The sequence below is a fragment of the Pelodiscus sinensis genome, chromosome 12 (genome assembly GCF_052426305.1).
Source record: "Pelodiscus sinensis isolate ZL-2025 chromosome 12, ASM5242630v1, whole genome shotgun sequence".
NCBI classification, from domain to species: Eukaryota; Metazoa; Chordata; order Testudines; family Trionychidae; genus Pelodiscus; species Pelodiscus sinensis.
Genome location: NC_143063.1, coordinates 39,010,891 through 39,031,393, shown reverse-complemented (window position 1 = coordinate 39,031,393; position 20,503 = coordinate 39,010,891). Strand labels below are relative to the sequence as shown.

General features: G+C 40.5%; 1 protein-coding gene across 2 annotated transcripts; it reads left to right on the top strand.

Annotated features, from left to right (window-relative positions):
* The first annotated feature begins 222 nt into the window (after window positions 1-222).
* On the top strand, window positions 223-12,599 carry MAF (MAF bZIP transcription factor). 2 transcript variants are annotated; one of them, XM_075940023.2, is made up of 2 exons: window positions 223-1,949; window positions 12,537-12,599. In XM_075940023.2, exons 1-2 carry the CDS (start codon window positions 922-924, stop codon window positions 12,568-12,570), a joined length of 1,062 nt encoding a protein of 353 aa, XP_075796138.2. In that variant the 5' UTR covers window positions 223-921; the 3' UTR covers window positions 12,571-12,599. The 2 variants fall into 2 exon arrangements, with proteins under 2 accessions (XP_075796138.2, XP_089637639.1); XM_089781513.1 differs by lacking the exon at window positions 12,537-12,599 and having other exon boundaries at window positions 225-3,009.
* The last annotated feature ends 7,904 nt before the right edge of the window (window positions 12,600-20,503 follow it).

Below are 20,503 nucleotides of genomic sequence, written 5' to 3'. Positions count from 1 at the left end.
GCTTACCTATTCAAAACAACGCAAAGGAAGAAAGAGCTCTGCATTCCCAAATATCTTTTAACACAGCTGATAAAACATGAAACCCATGTGAATCCGAAGGGAAAGGATCTGGCCAAGCAAGAGTTAAAAGTTTAGCCCCAGCTGACAGTCAGCTGATTGGTCTCTGATTGACAGCTTCGAAAAGTTTCCTTGTTTCTATACTATTATGCTAATGAGGGCTGAGATTGAAGCAGCCCATTGGGTCCGGGCTTGGAGTCCATTTCCCATTTGAAAGCTGACGTCAGGACTGCTATAAAACTCAGCAATGCTTTTAAACTCTACTGCTGGATGAGACCTTTAAAATATTTTTCATCTTCTTGCTGTAGGGTTGGGGTTCAGTTTTTTTTCTTTTTTACAGATTCTTTTGGGTTACCGCACCGGCTTCATTTCTTTTTTTAAAATTTATCCTTCAGTCTCTTCTCTCCCCCCCCCCTTTCCACCTCCTCCCCGATGAACCTCTTTTCGATGTGCACTTTGCAAGAAAAAGACCAGAGGAAAGACACCATGAAGTGTTAAAAAATAATCATAAAGGCACCTTTTGCAGCGACAAACAGTTGGTGCTGCAGTTTGCAAAAGCTGCACACACAAAAAAAAAAAGAGCGAGAGAAACAACCTTTTATGCAAAAGGCGAATAGAAAGAGCCACCCGCTCTGATGCATCATCAATACTATAGGCTCTGCAAAGGATAATAAAGACAGAGAGAGAGAGAAAACAGTCGGTGCAAATTGGAGCGAAGGTTGCACGGGGCCGGTGGCGAGAGAGAGCGCGCGCGAAGGAAAATATATATTGCAAATAATCAAGCTGGCTCACCCGGTTGCAACTCAGAGCAGCCCCCTCGCTCCTGGTGCGCACCCTTTCTGGAGGACTGTCAGCAGCAAAAGGATGGCATCAGAACTGGCAATGAGCAACTCCGACCTGCCCACCAGTCCCCTGGCCATGGAATATGTTAATGACTTCGATCTGATGAAGTTTGAAGTGAAAAAGGAGCCGGTGGAGACCGATCGCATTATCAGCCAGTGCGGCCGCTTGATCGCTGGGGGATCGCTCTCTTCCACCCCGATGAGCACGCCCTGCAGCTCGGTGCCCCCTTCCCCGAGCTTCTCGGCGCCCAGCCCGGGCTCTGGCACGGACCAGAAGACCCACTTGGAAGATTATTACTGGATGACCGGCTACCCGCAGCAGCTCAACCCAGAGGCGTTGGGATTCAGCCCTGAAGACGCGGTGGAAGCCTTGATCAACAGCAGCCACCACCAGCTCCAGAGCAGCTTCGATGGCTATGCTAGAGGGCAGCAGCTGGCCGCCGCGGCGGCCGGCTCGGGGGGCTCCATGCCCGGGGAAGAGATGGGCTCCGCCGCCGCCGTGGTGTCCGCAGTGATCGCGGCGGCCGCGGCTCAGAACGGGGCCCCCCACTACCACCACCACCACCACCTGGCTGGGCACCACCACCACCCGCCGCCGGGCAGCGTGCAGTCCAGCAGCAGTAGCAGCAGCAGCAGCAGCACCGGGGGAGGCGGCGGCGGAGGGGGTTTGCACCACCAGCACCACAGCAGCAGCCTGCATTTCGACGACCGCTTCTCGGATGAGCAGCTGGTGACCATGTCGGTGAGGGAGCTGAACAGGCAGCTCCGGGGGGTGAGCAAGGAAGAGGTGATCCGGCTGAAACAGAAGAGGAGGACCCTCAAAAACAGAGGCTATGCCCAGTCCTGTCGCTTCAAGAGGGTCCAGCAAAGGCATGTCCTGGAGTCCGAGAAGAACCAGCTGCTGCAGCAGGTAGAACACCTAAAGCAAGAGATCTCCAGGCTAGTCCGGGAAAGGGACGCCTACAAGGAAAAATATGAGAAGCTGGTCAGCAATGGCTTCAGAGAAAACGGATCCAGCAGCGACAACCCTTCCTCTCCAGAGTTTTTCATGTGAGTTCCCACAGCCTTGCCACCTTAAGTAAAGTTCTCCATGTGAGTTGTTGTTGGGGGCTTGCTAGAGCAACAACCAAGCTTACCCACCTGGTATTTTTTTTTTAAACTCAAAACAATTAAAAACAAAAAAACAACAAAAAAGTTGTTTTTTTAAAGGTGGGCTGGCTCATTGTTGGCCAACCTAAAGTTCTACATGAGTTTCTTTTCTATTTTTTTTTGTGGGGGCTTGCAATGTTTTTTTTAAACATTATAAGATCCAACTTGCCATCTACTCAGTTCTTCATATGAAGTTTGTTCTTCTTTGAAACCTGCCATCCACATTACATTTTTTTAAATTCATGAGGGTTTTTTTTTCTTTTGACCTTGCTGTGTCCAACAAAAGTCAAAGGTTTTATTTTTGCCATCCTGAATTCTTCATATGAGATTTGAGCTTTGCAAAAAAACAAAAACAAAAAACACAAAAAACAAACAAAAATACAAAAAAATGTGAATTTTTTAGACTCCAGCTTGCTGAGTTCCATCAGTTTTTAGCGTTGTTGTGCTAAACTAGAGATATACCTAGATCAACCTGCCAAAATGAAGCCTGCATCAACCTTCGGTGTGTTCATGTGAGTTTTGGCCTTAATCTGCCAAACGTGAGACTTTTAGTCTGCCATTAGATCCCATACTCATCTCATGCATTATGCTTGCTATTTTGTCTTAGCAACAATGGACTATGAAAAAGAGACATTATATTAATAAAACACCCTGCATGCTGGACATGTATGGTATAATTATTTTTTCTTTTGCTTGGAAATGGACTTTTGGAGACTATTATGGCATGGCATTCATCCTTTTGTTTTATTGCCTCATCACTTTTTTGAGTTGAAAGCAAAAAAGTGCAACCTTTGATCTTCCTCCTCCTCTTCCTCCCCATTAAAGTTTGCATCTGCTCTAAAACTGCTTTGAGTTACTCAAAACTTCAGACTTCCTTTTAAATGCACTGAAGCATTCCCTGTTTTAAAAAATGCCAGAATGGATTCTGATAAACTAATGTGGCAAAAAAAAAAAAAAAGAACTTTGGAAAGATGTTTAAAAAAAATCGCATCCCAATGTGGGGACTTTAAAACCATGCTGTTGCCTAAAGCAGTCTAAAATTTATTTTTACGTGATCTGCCCCAAGTTTATTTCCTTTTTTTCTTTTGCATTTGGTCATTGTCAAATGTGGAATGCGCTGGGTTCCTAGTATATAATTTAATTCTAGTTTTTATCATCTGTAAGCCCAGTTAAAATGTATGCTACAGATAAAGGAATGTTATAGATAAATTTGAAAGCGTTAGGTCTGTTTAGATGTAGATTTAAAAACAAAAAGATTGATGCACTAAATTGTTTACTGTTGTGATGTAAAGGGGGGTAGAATTTGCAATGGGACTGTTTTTTAATAGTAGCTTATGCAGCATGTGCTTGCAACTTAAATATAAGTTGGGTATATGTAGTCCTTGCTATACCACTAACTGTATTTGAAAACCAAAGTATTAAAAGGGGGAGGCACCCCTGTTTATATCTTTAGGGGTATTTTACATTCAAAATGTATTTTTTTTTTCAAAATTGAAGTATTTGGGACTGAATTGCACTAAGATATAACCTGCAAGCATATAAAAAGAAGACAAACCTGTTTAGAACGCTAATACAATTTATGCAGTTATAAAGATGGCATTACTGCACAGTTTTAAGATGATGCAGATTTTTTTACAGTTGTATTGTGGTGCAGAACTGGATTTTCTGTAACTTCAAAAATTCCACAGTTTTAAAGGCAATAACCAGTAAATTTTATTTTCAGGGACTGATATCCTGTCTTTTAAAAAAATGGAAAGTAAATCTTACCACAATAAATATAAAAAAATCTTGTCAGTTACGTTTTCTTTTACATATTTTGCTGTGCAAAATTGTTTTATATCTTGAGTTACTAACTAACCACGTGTGATGTTCTTATGTGCTTTTCTTTCATTTTCAACTATGGTTATATCAAAAGAGAGAATAATCTACAATAATAAACTGCATTTTTTTGATTCTGTACTCAGTTTTTTAGTGTGTAGTTTAAAAAGTTGAACAGCTATGAAAGCAATATCTAAGACACATACATTGCAAGGAAGTGATGCTGATACAAGAGTTGAACCCCACTGATATAAAGAAGAGAAGTTAACAGTCAGTTATATGTAAAGTGGAAAATTGTCACCCACTAGAAATTAGTTATCTGACAGGCAGGTGAAAAACGTGATCTTTCAGGTACGGTCTTGTTAGAATGTCTCAGTTTTGTTATGACTTAAGAGGGCCTTAGTTCCTATGAGTCATATCATGCCATCAGGTTCAAGCCATTGATCTCAAAGGGAAGTTCTGCTGAAAAACCTGATCACATGATATGGCCCTATATTTTGATTGTTTTATGATGGAGTAAAGTGAAAGGGAAGACTTCATATCCTCTTAATCTGATCCAAGCAGAACAGTTTGTATGTAGTAAGAGATGACACTGCATCAGGTTTTTCTTGTCACATATTCATTTAATGTTAAGAAAGAGTTTTTGACATTTGGCAGATACCCTATTCTAACCTCCTTCCCTACCTTTTCCACATTATGGTGTCTTGTCCACCATGGGCCTTAACAGGTTCACAGAGAATTTAGAAGGGAAAAATAAATAAAAGAAATTAAAGGACTTTCAAATTATTTGTCCTAAACAAACACTCAGAAAGGTTAACTTACTTAAAAAAAGTTAAGTTCCAGAGGTGTGCTCTTTACTATAGATCTGCATGCCAAAGGATATTTGCAGCTTTGAACATCTCCTAAATCAATTAACCCAGTTATTTTGCCGTTTTTTTCTCTAGCAGTTCTCAGTATAAGTAGGGAGACATTTTCATAGTTTTTTCTACAGTATTTGAATAGGATTAACTTTGTAGTTCACTTGAAAAACTGAGGCCTCTCTGAAGAATGTTACAGCTTCACTAGAACTTAGCTTTATCTCAGGCTCCAGGGTCATAAAACCAGCACTATTTGTAAATTTCTTCTAGATTATACAATAACCAGCTGTATATGGAGAGTATGGAATTAAAACATCACAGCAAACTGCACCAAGAGTTCTGATTTGTGACGTGAACACAACTGTTTCTCAGAAACTGCACAGGATTCGGTCCTGCACTGGCAGGCAGAATTCTCACTGATTTCAGGTCAGAACTGCAGGGCCAGACCCTAAGTCATGCTGTGCTCAGAAAGGCAGAGTTTCCCTTAAAAAACAACAGGTTGTGTCAACTGTTCCATCGAGGGAGTTGTTCACGCATTGATTTCTGACTGAATCAGCTCCCATTAAAGTCAATGGCAAATAAATAAATCTCTGACTTCGGTGGTAGCAGAATGAGTCCCTTCAATGGGTGACTTTTATGGGGCTTTGGAACTGGTCCCTTGGTGTTAACCAATTCTGTTCTATATTCACCCCTCCTCCTGAACAAAAAGTCAATGGAGTGCCCTTTGGCATGTGACCTTCTGTTACACCACAATTTGAGTAATGGTTCAAGCTCCATATTCTGGTTAATTGGAGCTTCATATTCTAGTTAATATGTAATCCAAGGGTAAACTGGCTGCTATTGGCTGATTAGAAAATTATCTGCTCTCATAAAGATAGCAACTTTTTCTCCTGCCTGAAATGTTTAAACCTTCCTTAGTGCCCACATTTTCATGGCGCTCACTTAGGGACTCAATCACTCCAAGGAGTTCGCAACAAGTATTGATATTTTCAGTAAACTGATAAGCACCTTACATTTGAAATTACCTTCTAAACAAATACACTGCAGCTAGTTTCTCAAGCACAGATGCAGAGCCCCTCTTATGTGCAATCAATTTGTAGTACAATATTAACCCTGTTTGTACAAGAAATCTTATAGTTTAGTAAAGTGCGAAGGTGTAAGCAGTTACTAGGCAATAGTATTGTGAGTCCAAGAACAGGTGATAGAGCACATGAAACATTGCTCTTTCTGGTTTTGTTTGGTTGGTATTAGTACACCCAGGATAGGTAACGTTTTTATGAACTAAGAAAAAAGCTGTACAAGAAATAGATTGACACAGGGAAAAATGCTCTGAACACACTAACAGAGAAAAGGCTGATCTCTTCCCTAGCCCATGAGCCTAGGCTTTACTTCTGACTTAAAATGACCATCTTTCTTAGGCTGTATTTGAATCTCTGTGTGAAACTCTAACATTGCAACTAAAGAAAAAAATCCAAGCAAGTTTTAAAAACCACTAAAGCAAACCATCAATTGGGGTTCTGAATGAACCATTTAAGAGGAGATTCCACCTTTCCAGCAGAACTGCTTGCTGAGAACTAATTGGAACAGATCTGCTCTGAATAACCTATATTCATTAATCACCCTTGCTTGGAGAATTTTCCTGTTCAGCCTCTCACTGAACTAAGTGGCAAAATTCCCATTGATTTGAATGGGGAGCAGGAGTCAGTACCCTTTACTCACTTCTCACTCATGTAAATCTCTGAAGTCAATGGAAGTACTTCCCGAGTAAGGAGATATGGCCCCGTATGTCAAAAGGGATACTTAGTTCTTACTCTCCACCTGGTTAATAGTGTCCCATTTCTCTCATAGTCCTCTCGTTCTCATTATTAACTATATTGCAAAGAACATTCATGAAGATGTGTGCACCAAAGAGGCAACCCTTTGTTCAGTCTGAAATATGGTTCAGTGCCATACAACCTTTCCAACCCTTAAGTGTTTTTCTAAAACATAGAATAACCCTCCTTCCCAACATCAAGGGCTTGAGTATTTTCCCTGCCTCCCCACACTGGATCAGGTATGAAATGGGAAAAAATATTTCTAGGCACCGGATTGTATTTTTCTTTAATAACTTTCTGCAATTGCAACCATGCTGTTGGCTTATTTTTGTTTAGCAACAATACAAATATGTGGCTTTGCTTATTAGAAAGCATACTTCCCTTTTTTTAAAAAATTTACCCACAAAAAAGCTCTTATTTAAAAATGAATCCTCACTAGTAACAGTGGCAGTAAAATTTTAAGTTTACAAATGAATGTGCCCACTTTTGTTCTTTTGGACTTACTTTAGCACAGCTGCTTCATTTCCCTCTATTCCATCCTCCCTTCCGCAATATGTAAGAAGTTCTTGAGTGAGAATCATTCATAATTTTTTAATACCAATTTCTCTGACATAATATCAGACACCGAGTACTGCTGCTTCCTGGATTTAGGGAGGAAATGATGCATATATCAGAATTATCTGCTCAGATGCCAGAACCACATTGGTGTCATTTCTGCATGTGCAGCTTTGAAAGGAAATCCTCTGTATTTATTACTAAAATCGTCTGAACGAAATGTACTCCCTGTTTCTGACACCTGTTCAGATGATTGGATTTAAAAATTCTGCGTACAAAATGTACTTTTTTCCACTAGTGAAGGTTTTTAATAAACATTTTCTCCTTTAAAATCACTGATGTCAAGTTGTCAGTAAATACCAGAAAACATGGAGATTCCCGCTGTTGCTGTGGCAAATGTAGTATATTTTGCACTTTTAAACACATCTTCACAAACACACAGGTTTTATCTAAATAGTATCTATTTTACCTGCACATCTTGTTGTAAGTAGCACGAGTAAAATAGAACACAAAAATGTGGGAGATAGTTTTTCAGTGAAACAGTTAAGCATTCATACACTTTGCAGTTTTAGCATTTTCTAATGAATTTAGCAGGCTCAGTGGATGCAAATCAATAGATTTTAATGCAGTACACGCCACATCATCTGTTACCATAGGACAGTTAGTACAGACTGGAATTGGTGGAGGAAGAAAAAAAAAAGCTTACCATTCTTCGGGGGGTGAGTGCACTCAGATTGTGAGCTCAAGGCCAGGGCAATGGAAAATACTCGAAGATGAAAGAGATCAATGCAAGAGCTGAGTAACACACCCGGGGAAATGTGTGTTGATACGTGCAAGCTAATAGGTTAAACTCCTATCTACCTTGATCTAAGTCTTTGTAATTTGGCAGTGCACTTGATGGTAGCTGGTTACTCACCAAAATGAGTTTCCAAGGTACTGTACCCACATTTCTAGTCTGCAGCTCTAAAACGGTGCCATTTCTTACACTGCAGTGAAATATTTTAGGCCTATAGTTTTGGCAGAGAGAGTTACTAATGGAGGATAGCCTGCCTGTGCGCTTGATATTAAGTACTGCATACTTGGACCTCTTTTCCTTTTAAATACATATCCACTAGACATCTTGCATGGAGGGAATGGCAAACATAGCAGAAGTCTGCTAAAAGTCTTGTTTCCACAGGTATGGTGCAAAAGACAAATCAAGTAGTGTGCTAAAGTTTCCAGCGGCGTGAGAGGATGTAGTGTCATGGATTGCCTCTCAATTGTGAATTCATAAAGAAGTTCAATTCCAGATTTTTTTTTTTTAACTCTAGCAGCTTTTCCCCTTTAAAACAAAAGGTTAACGGCTGGGAATGGAGTCGTAAGGCTCAAGAGCCCCATTTCAGTGTGCGAGCTGGCCTCCATCCCCTCTTCCCTTTTCAGTGTAAAACAAGCTGTCCTGCAAACCTCAGTGGTGTCAACCTTTCCTTCCCCAGCCTGGAGTTCGCCTGGATTTGGCTTTACATCCTTGTCAGCTGCAGCAGGGCAGAGATTTTTGTTCTTTTTTTGGCTTCTGAAAACCGGGCGTGGGGAAGTTAAAATACTAAACCTCCCCAAACAAAAACAAAAAAAGAATAAACTCCCTCGCCCCAAGCAAATCTCGATAGCTAACCAACCCCTCCCCAAAGAAACGCTCAGCTTCCAAAATACCTTGGGCGGTCCTGACCTTGGATGTTTCATTGAACCAGCCGCTTGCGGGCTGATGTGTATCCAAAGTGTTTGTTATGGCTCGGAATGGTTCTGGAAATGAAATCCCCGATCTGAATCAGGCTCGAGAGCGTCGTGTAGACATCATTGCCACAGATCCCAGACGCTGTCAGGTGGGATACTGCACAGCGAAGGGCCCTTATCAACTCCCTTGGCTCAGCCGTGTAGCTCCTACTTCGCTCCTTTCCCCCACCACGGTATTAGGCAAACACTGCTGGGGAGATCGGCTGCGCAGTGGCTCCGCTCTGGGTCTTCATTTCTGATCAGGACCGCCCGGGGAGGCAGTGGGGCTCTTGGGGCACTAGGAGGAACCAGCAGGCGCGTGTTTCCCCCGGGCACTATCAGGGCTCAGGCCAATCAGAAAAGTGACCATGAAGGGCCCGATCCTGCTCCTACTGAAATCAAAGGGTATGGGGAGGGGGGCATTTCAAGGCACTAGAGACAGGCTGCATCCCATTGCCCAGGAGCGGTCCCTCGGCGGCGCATTGCGCGGGGGCTGGCCGGGCCGCTCCGCAGGCAGGGCGCCGAGAGCAGGTGGCCCCGCGAGGACTAGCCCGGCTCTCTGCACGTGTTCGCCCCTGGACTCTTCATGCGGCTCAGAGCCAACGGGGTGGGGCCCCCTTGTGCCTGGCGGGGGAGGAGGGGCCCTTTGCTTAGCACTTTGGGGGGTGGGGGGATCCCTGCCAATCAAGTGGCCCAGCGTAGCCCCTAGGCAAATGGGCAGGGGCCAGCTCTCCCCTTCCCCCGCAGCGGGGGAGCCGCCAGGGGCTGCTTGCAAAAGAAACAGCTCTGCCCAGAAGCGCTGGGGCAAAGCGAGGCACTCCATGCCCCCAGCCAGGGAGGAGCGGGGTAGATGGGTGGGGGCTGCTGCTTCCCAGCGCTCCCCCCTGAACAGGTCTCCTGTACCGGCGAGGGGTGCGCGGGTTCACCCATGCAGAGGTCTGGGCCAGCAAACACGCCCGGGCAGGTGAGGAGGCTGGTGCATCCTACCTCTCACAGGCCCCAGGGCAGTCCAGTCTGGCTCTGTTACAGCCTGGGGAGGGTGGGGGCCTGGCTGTCTGCAGCGGGCCGGAGGCAGCCGCTTTTGGCTGGTTGTGTCAGTGCAATTCTTGAAGGATCCATCCATCCCAGCCCCTAGCGCCGGTGTATCAAATGCTGCCTGATCGTCCCTTAGGTACGTTCCTGGAGCCAGCTGTGCTGGGCTGTTTGATTTGGCTCCGGCCCCCTTTTTCTTTTCTGCTTGATAACCTGTGCTCACTTCAACCTGCTCCAACGCCCGGCGAAGTCAGTGGGAGTCTTTCAATTAGGGCCTTGGGATCAGAGCCTGGGTGGCTGGAGGAGAAGAGGGCGGGGGAGGTTTGGGTTGCAACTTGCATGGTGCGTAAATCATTTGCAGTTTGGGAAGAGGAGTCGTTGCCAAACCCAGCTGAATCTCCCTCGCTCTGAGATGAGAGGTTAACGCTCCATTTGAAAATAACACAGGCTGATCAGCCTACCTGGAGCCAGCACCTGTCCCGTGTGAATTTTTTTTAAAAAGTAGAAATTTACAAGATCTTGGAAGCTTACTCTAAAAAGTGGGTTGTGTGTGTCTGTCAATATCAGCTCTTAAAGTTGTGATGCTCTCTAAAGAAAGTCCCAGCTTTGTCAAACATATGAGACCCTTGCACTGAAACACTGGCAGTGATGAAAGGTAAGTAACAGACACCTCTTCTTCAAAAATAAAAAAATCCTTCCCTCCTCCCAGCTAAACTGCTTCCTAAATCCTTGCTAAAAGTACTGAAATACATAAGATGCTAGACCAGAGTTTGCACTACATTTCACTGTTTTGCTATATAGGACGAATAGATTTCAACTTTTCAGAGACCCACTGCAGAGTCACTTCAGAGACAGGAATAATATAAGATTAAATCTATTAAAAACTGCATACTCATGCCACACCAGATTCAGGCTGTAAACTAAACACCCTCATTTATTATAAAATCCTTTTAAATACACCACGTTATAGAGGAGCAAATTTATTTAATAACTCTCATGAACCAACCCTGTCAAATTAAAAGAAGAAGAAAAAGAAGTTATCAGCCCAGTTAAATTAATAACTCTGCTTAGCCTCTCCAGGCTGTTTTAGTGCTACATTTCTTGGAATCTCTCTTTATTAATACCAGATCTTCAATTAAACTTGTGAAATGATTCCATGCATTGTGCTCGCAAGTGAGAGAGGTGTCCACTCTGGTTCAGGTCTCCTTTGAATTGCTTGATCTATTGGGGTTTTAGATATGGCATAGTCTGCTCTATGTCTTGAATGAGGCTGACCACACTGCTTTTTAGATACTCTTCAGGTGTGAGAATTGAATACCTATTCCTCTCCTAACTAAATGCATTAATAGTAGGATGGATTCACCAATTGGCATGAGAGCAGAGGTCATCTTGAGGAAAATGATAAAGGTCTAAAAAAGTCATCCACTTTAAGAGATTCTGGGCCGGATGCCAAATATTAAATTTAAAGAAGCACTGTCCCTTTTCTCCAAAAATAACAGACAGAATCAGCCAGATTGTTAGGGAGGCAAAAGAGCCGTCTTGAAAAACCTTCATCAGCCACAATGCTCTGTTATGAACGTGTATGTGGGGATTTATATATATATATGCAATGCATGATTTGATTGAAAGATTTCTGAATAAACATGATCTAATGTAAAATTTCCCACTACATGGAAACATTGTTTTAAGTGGCATGTTTGAAAATATTTATATACTGTACGGCACTGTTCAGTTTGATGTTGAAAATGATCTGTACATTGTGGAATAATGTAGTTGGCACAAATTGTACAGTTGATTTTTTTTAAGCTGCAAAGTTGTTTTGCAAACAAAATGCCAAATAAACCCATAGTCTTGGCTTTTTAAATCTTAAATCAGATATGCAATTTTTTTTGCTATGATTATGTTATGATACAACAATACATTGAGGTAGCTGCAGCTATGCTTCCCGCAGATTACCTGTGTATATGCATGAATAGTGTGGATATATAGTCCAGTGGAGAAATTTAGATGTAAAAAAACATAACCAAATATCCATATTTAAGGAGCATAGATTGACTCACTGGTTTATCTCACTTATTGTACAAAGATTCACTGTAACTATGATGAATCTTTTAAAATTAGATTTTAAATATATTTTGACAGTCTGAACTTGTATAGTCTGAGTAACTGTAGGGAAAAACGACAACTCTGGTTTTGTTATTAAAGTGCTATATGGAAAATAATGGACTATGTGCTGAAATTGGTAATTATTTTGTCAGTTATATCAGCACAGCTAATAATAATAAAGATTTTTATTTAAGAAAACCTGTAGGAAGCTAAATGCTTTCAATAATTGTAGTTTGATATTCACTGTCAAGATAAAAACTGTATTTTTGTTTTACTAAGATAATTGTGCTATTACTAAGCTCTTCCTGTTATTAATGTGAATAAAGGCCAGGCATGCTATTTAAAAAATAGTGTTTAATTTTCAACAATATTCCTTTAAGTTAATCAGCACAAGAAATCTGTTAATAAATAATCAATCCATGAGACTTTCTGACATTTTATCAGCATCCAATCAGAACAGTTCTGCTCTGTACAATAATGGCAAATGTGACATATTTTACTGTGTTTTAAAATGTTTTATTAATTATGTTTTGTTTATTTTAATATATTTACTAAATTAGGTACCCAAGAGAATCTTCCACATCAGTGATGTGAAAATCCCTATTGCCTGAAGTAAAAACAAGGTACATTTTTATTTTTATTTCCATACTGAGAGAAAGAGGTTTTTTGTTTTGTTTGACTGTTAATAAGGTGATTACTTCATAGCCCATGGAAGTTATATTGAGCTCATACTCAGGTGCGTAAAAGAAACATGGGCAATGTGAATATTTTCTACTTTTGTTTACCAAGCATGTCTCCTGCGTTGTACAATTTATATTTTATTCCTTGAGAACATCTTACTTTTTTGTCTTCAAATGCTGGCATTCAGAAACGAGCTATGGAGGTTAAGATAACAGAAGATCTGTTTCAAATCTTGATGAAAATGATAGATCTCTGTGTTAGTTTATGTACATGCCCAGAATTTTCAATTGAGTGTGAAGCATAATGCTGTCTTCTTGTCCCAAATCACACCCATTCAGTCTATCACATTTACAGAATATACAATATTAATGAAAATGAGATGTTCAAACTTCTATGCATGCATGCATGCGTTCCTTTCCCCCCGCCCCTCCCCGCACCTCTCACCCCCCCAGATTCAGGCAGACATATGGTCCTTGGGATCTGTTTATTATCAGGCTCAACAGTAAAAAAACACTAAGCGGTTTAAATGGGCTTTTCAATTACAGAGATCCCTGTGTGAGTTTAATTATGAAATCTCTTATTTTAGACAAGAATACAGCTTATGACATTTATATAAACAATTAAGAGGTGTTATTAAACAAGGAACTGTTCGTTTTTATTAGCTAGTGCAACTGAGCTTTATTTTATTTAAAATTTGGCTGACTGTAGAGAACAGGGAAGGGGAGTGTGTGTGTGTGGGGGGGGTTGATCCTGTAGAATTCATGCAAGTCAATCTCTTATTGACATTTAGGGGAATTTTGCATGGGTATAGACTGCGGGATTGGGCAGGGAAGAATGTCATAAGAGACTCATGGTATGATCTGATTCTCCTCTCACTTAGATGGGTTATACAGTTGTAACCTCATGGAAATCAGTAGAATTACTTCTGATTTACAGTGTTGTGAGAAGAAAATCAAACCCCTTGTTTTATTATGGATCCTAGCAGAGCATAGTATGTTGTATATCTTGCACAGGTGTGAATAGGAATTTTAAACATATCCAAAAGATTTATTTTCACTGTTCAGGTACAATACATTGTCTATCAGCTCATTGCTAACATGAGTTCTTTATTTTAAAGAATCTGGGAGCAATCACTGCTAATTTTGTTCAGTTATCTATGGACATGTTTTTTAAAAGATTTTCATTTAATGTGCAGTTGTAACAGGATTTACATAGGCACAATGTACCCTGGCTTTGAAAACAGATTCTGTTATTTCATTTACTTGTATATTTTGAAGTTCTCCTTTTAGGCATTGTTAAAAACACAGATCCCACTACTTTGAAACAAATAGATATTGGGTCTAGAAAGAATTAATGAACTTTTATGGCCAGGTTGAGATTGGACTGACCTCTATGGTAATATTTCATCTAAGGTTACTGTTGGGAGAGAAATCAAATTTCAGCTGTGAACATGATTGACAGGTGAACGCAAGAAAAAGAGAGACATCTGCTCAGATGGGGAATTTGGGAAGGAGAGGGACAGTTCAGGGAAGTTTCTCTGTGATATTAGGAATAATAAGCTTAGATATGAAAAGCCCAATACTTGGCACTCTCTGGAGGCTCACTTAGTTTATTCTCATAAAGTCAGTTCGGTTACGGGAATTTAGTACTATGGCAGTGGATGGTGGTCTCAGCGCTAACTTGATTTCTTTGAAGAACTTATGTTATTTCTAGCATATTTGTAGCAGTGCTGGCAATTGATGTGATATGTGTAAACAGAGCATATCATAGCTGTTGATTAAGCTACGGTCACTATACTGACATCTCTTGCTATTTGTAAGGCAATAAGACTATGGAGCAAATACTTCCTTGGCATAATTCTGTGCTCCTTTTCGCATGGACATCAGTGTGAGTTGGATTGAAGCTAAGTTCATGTTCCTGATATATACCTCTATAGTAATAATGCAATTAAAATATCAGCATGGCTAGGAGGTGACATTTTGAGATAGTACATATAAAGCCTCTAGTTATGTTAGTGAGCGTCTTGTGCAAAATTGAAGGATAGTGTATGGTCCGAAACAGTCTTTCCCAATGTATTTGTTACACTATCCAACCTTCCTGTTTATTTCACTCAGTGTAGAAAACCATTTCCACCTTCTAGCAAGGAAGTTGGCAGCCAGGAGCAAAACACCACAGCAATAGCCACATTTGCCCTGCGATATGTGTCTACGTTCCCTTTGACATCAGCGGGATTTTAATGCATTTGTGAGAGAGACCAAATTTGGTTCTCCTGACACAGATGATTGTAGCATCATAATATTTTTGTTCCCCTTACAGGAGAACAGCAAGAATAAATCTATTTTTACAGACTTTTATCTAAGTTGAGGGGTTTCTTTTGGGGGGATTATCTGAGTGTTTTTGGAACAACTCGTCTGCCTTTCTTCAGAGGAGGAAGAGATCTTGGATGAAGTCTTGGCCCAGTGAAGTCAATGACAAAACTCTGACTGACTTCCTATGGCCAGAATTTCAGCCAATGTGTTAAGGGGCTGTCTACATAGGAAGCCAAACTGATCTAAAGAAAATATGGCAATGCACACAGTATAGAACTCCCCCTATGGACACTTTTATAATGGAATAAAACTGGCTTTTTCCAGTTTGGTTAAGGTTGCTCTGGAGATAGTTGGAACAATACTAGAAAACGGCACTTCTGTTTCAGAAGAAGAGTGTCCATAGGCAGTTCTTTCAATGTTATTCTCTTGGTATAACTATACAGGTGCAGTTTTGATATTGACTTTCCCTATGTAGACAAGCTCTAAAGCTAAGGTGAGAATAAGGAGATGTAAAGGACACACACACATTTCCTTTCCTTTTTGCAGGTTACCATTAAGAATTTCCATGCAAGGGAAAACTTTTAAATACTGACAACTTGAAATACAAACTCCATTTGCCTTTCCTTTGATTTTTTTTTTTAGGACTTGTTTCCTGTTGCCTCCTCCACCCACACATAATTATTAAAAAGCTGCGCTTGACTGGGAACTTGCCCCTTGCCACACTATGTTCCTGTCCAGCCCTCATCTGCATTGAAGTTAGAATGTAAGCTGTGACATCAGCATTTGTTTTCACGGCAACAGACAGTGATGTCACAAACACTGGATGATGACTTCAGTAGAGACAATAGAAGGCCCGGGTCTTAAACACATGCATTTTTTCTAGGGTTAAATATAATGGAAAGGGAATCCAGGGAATAAGTAACCAGCTAAATTTCTGTATGTGTAATTGAGCTCTATTTGAGTTTGCACTGGTGTGTAAGTACTCCTTTAAAAATTGATTTTATTGTACTAAATTCTACATTATGCATAAAACTTCCATGGCATATTATTGTCATAAATTTCCATTGAGGTCAGTAGAAGCTAAGTATGTATGCATGTAGCCAAACTTTGCCCCTTTTTTATATTAGCCCTGTTTCAGATGGAAGTTATTTTCCTATGTTAAGGAAGAGAATGGCAGCAAACCCCTCACCATCTACAATTTACAGGGCATTTTACAGACATTCTAGATAAAGGTTTTATATATGATGAAAGCATAAACTTCATAAATACTATGAAATCCTATCTCTCCACCTCATCCATATTCATTTGAAGAGGGAGTGAAAATAGTTTGTGTCCTTATGATCGAAGAACATTGGCTTTTTATGGCTCATGGCCTAATCTGGCAGTTGTTACTCAGGCAAAACTCCCATCAAGGCCAGTTTATTAATTTTGCTTCAGTTTAAAACTAAGATCCAAAACAGCTTTGTACTACTGTATTGTGATTGCTACTGTTGTTTAGTTCTAACATAGAATTTTAGTTGACGTGCTAATAGATGTAGTCTTTTCTTTGGGGGTTTCCAGTGTTTGTCATTTATCAAATGATCTAAGCGTTTTAAAAATAGAGTTCACATTGATCAGAAACTGAAAAAGTAGCTCTTTGCCGTATCATATGTGAAATGTATTTCTTATTGTTTCTTATGGCTCCAAACAGGTGCAGTACTTAGAAAAGGGGTCAGTTTTAGTCTCCCCACTGTAAACACATTATGAGACCTTAGTCGAATCAGTTGATTACATCAGTTCCATTGGCTTCATCAAATATCTATTGCCTTTGATGTGTGCATACCTTGCTTTACCCAGCTATGAAATTAGGTTAATAATTATTACCTTAGGGGGCATTAGGAGAATTAAGAAATATTTTTGAGACACTTTGTGCGGAAAGGTGGTTTATATGAATATTTTGTTTATAGCAGTGTCACATCTGTATTGTTCCCAGGATATAAGAGAAACAAGGGAGGGTGAGATAATATCTTTTATTGGACCAACAGAAAAAATGGTGTGTGCCAGTTTTTTGTCTTCCACATTTACTATTTTAACTACTTTTTGCCTTCTTTTGTTTTAATCAGTGAGAAGCTTGTCTCCCTCATATGCTGGGACCAATGTGGCTACAACAACATGGCATATATAAATATCTGTCATTTATATTTATTTTGTGTCCTTATTTCATCTCTTTGGGTGAGGAATAGAAACGACAGGTACAGTATTTATAGACAATGGTTCTGACAACTCCTCACTTACGATCCATGGAAACCTTTAGAACTTAAGTGGCCTGTAAGATTGGTGCATGCCCTGGGCCCAGATGTGAATTTCACCTCTTGGCCTAAGTGAGTGGTTTGGGAGCCCAATTTAATACAAGGAGCAGGCCCTCAGCTGGCAAGGAGTTTTCTGAAAGGCAGACCCAAACTGTTTTTTTAATAATTGTAAATGTAATATAACTCATTACCTTAAGCAAAATGATGTGTCCTTGAAAACCCTTTGTTATTGGTTTACTAGCTCACGCATGCACACATTCGTAACCAGCTGCCAAGCTTAGAGGTCAGGCTGCCTTGTTCATATTTCCCCCCCTCTTGTCGATGCCATTACATTAGTTCCCAAAGTTTAAGCCATTTTTGTTCACCAGTTGTGCAGCTTTTATTTTTGTCTATCAAAATTATTCCCATTGTCCCTCTCCCCCCCCTCCCCGCCCTCCTTTCTTCCCCAGATCCAATAATGGAATCTTCAGCTATGAATTTGCCTAACCATAAAGATTTTTGCTTGAATTGTTTTCAAAATGCTGTGGTAAAAAAAAAAAAAAAAAAAAGCCCGTGAACAACATGCTGTGCCACTCTCTCAAGCATTGCACCTCTACGGGAAAGATAATAAAGATATTAGCACTCATATAATTTCAGATAGGAAATGAAACCAGACATGAAAGCAACACTGGCTCCAGCTGTTGAGTAGGAATCAAACTAGCTATGGGAATTACAGGTACTGTCACTGGAGACAGCCTGACTTCTGAGTAATGACCTCAGGTGTAGAAGCTTGCTATGGCCCCTTGCAGATATTAACACCTAATTAACAATCTGCAAGAGCATCCTACAACTTAATCACCAGTGAGGTGAGAATGACAATCAAAGTAAAAGGAATAGAAGGAGAAGAGAAATGGTAATTTTTTTTCCTCTGCACACATCATCTAATAACCATGGTTATTCAGATGCAGCTAAATGCGATTTCCTTTTAGTCATTTCAGTCTATTGGAAGGCACAATACATTCATTTGCTAGCAGGTAGGGAGCGGAGGTGAGAATTGAATTGATCTGAGATACTCTGAAAAAGTGACCTGGAGGTCATTCATAGTTTAAATTGGGAACGGAGACCAAGTTTATTTCTTCTCTGGCTTCCTCGTCACCATTTTTTGCTTCGAGACATGTTATCTTGCATGTGTAATTATTTAAACATACTCTGTTGCCAGAGTACCTTGTTCTCTCAAAGGTAATCAAAATAAAGAGACCGTTTGTGAGCGGTGATAGGTAATTAAATAGCTGGTTTCATATTATGTGGTTGTATTGTACTGAGTTATTGGACATCTAAAGACTGATTCCCCAGCTCTTGTGCATGTGAGCAGTCTACATCAAGGAAATCTACTCAACACTTGCTCTAGGGTGATGCAGTTGCACTGAGGCTAATGCTTGAGGTGAAGCTATTGTATTGGCAACAAAGCAGAGTTTATGTTGGTCCAGCTTAATTGGGTACCATATAATACTAAGGATTTTATTAATGCAGGTAGGGCTGACAGCTGCAGGCATTGGTCCTTAAATAAGCTTTGTTCTTAATTACTGCTAAGTCTACGCTGGCACTTCACAGCGCCATAACGTTCTGACTCAGGGGTGCGAAAAATCACCCCCCCCCCCCACACACATACCTGAACGCAGCAAATTACAGCACTATAAAGTACCAATATGAATCTGGTACAGTACTAGGAGCTGTGTTGTTGGCTGCTCCTCTTGTGGAGGTGGTTTATATAGAGCATTTTGAGATCTTTCTCCTAGAGTTCATGCCTAGTCCACACTTTCCATTTAAAGCACTGCCGCAGCTGTGCTTTAAATGTAGTGTAGACAAAGCTATGTAAGATCTGAAAAGAAAATGAAAGAGTATTTGAAGTCAGTAATAAAAATAGCTTCATTCAATTGGCAGGTATTGTAGAAAACTCCTGTAATGACTGCTCCTCTGAATACAAGCTGGTAGGATTTGTCCTTAAAATTTTGTATACAATGTGGCATGGGGAAAAAGGTGTGCGCCCATTGTTTTCCTACACTTTTATTACTTTCCTCCCTTCCTTTGTTTTAACCAGGGCCATGACAAGTATGGACAGGGATATCACTCCTACCTACCTATATACTCCAATTTGAGTACTGAGGTCCATTTGTTCTGCATGCAGCACTTCCATATGTTTCTCGGCTTAATGGGAATTCGGTGTTCATATCACCTGGCCTCAGATTATATTATAATAAGGCAAGAACACAACGTTGAATATATTAACTAATCCTCTCTCACAGAAACAGCCATAGCCTATCAACTCTCTCATTCTTTCCTTTCAAACAACAGGAGATCTTCTCTACGTTCGCCATTCTAACTCATTCCATCGTACCTTTTGGCTCTGTTTTTACATGTTGGCTGTGTGCTAAAAATTTAACAGGATCATAATGTCAGCGGTACCAGATGAAAGGCAAGCAACATAAAAGTTGAAATATATTATTTATTTCATAGTTTGCATTCAGGATGCTTTTTCCCCTTTTTTGTTGTTGCTGATGTTTTGCCTATGATGCTGAACTCACTTCTCAAAAGCCTTTGTCCCCTACAGACAAATATTCATATTAATGCAATCCATCAGCAGTTAACAAGCTCCAAAGCTCAGTCCTATATTACATGCACATTCTAAATGCACATGGTTTCCAAAAGGAAGCTGGAGTGCATGAGAAATACAGGATCAGACCTAGGAGGGGTCATTTTAGAATTGGAGACTTTCTCGGCCTAAGCACAAGAAATGCATTGGGTAGGCTAAAAACAGCTCCATTCATAAGTTCAGAAGGAGATTTTTGTGATAACTCACCCAGTGTTGTGAGGGTCTCCAGAAGCAAGGAAAAATCGTGGTGTTTGCAAATAGGAAATAGTATTTCAAGCTTTCTTCCCCTGATTTGGTTCAAATGTCTTACCCTTTTTGGCTTCATTTGCTTCTAAGTAACAAATATGGGATCAGGCCAGCAATGTTGTTTAACCTTCATAAACCCCTCATAAATCAGTCTGCAAGTTTCCATTTTTGGCTACAGATGCTGCAGGTTTTACTTCCTGAGTTACAGGTTGAAATAAAATAGCGAGTTTGATTTCGGGGGATTCCCCAAACCATTTAAAAAAAAAAAACAAAAAAACCTTGGATTATTTTTGAGACTTGTTTGTTTTTTAGCCTGCTGAAATTGTTAACAGTCCGTCGCTGGAACGAACATTTATGAGGGAGCAGCCTCACTG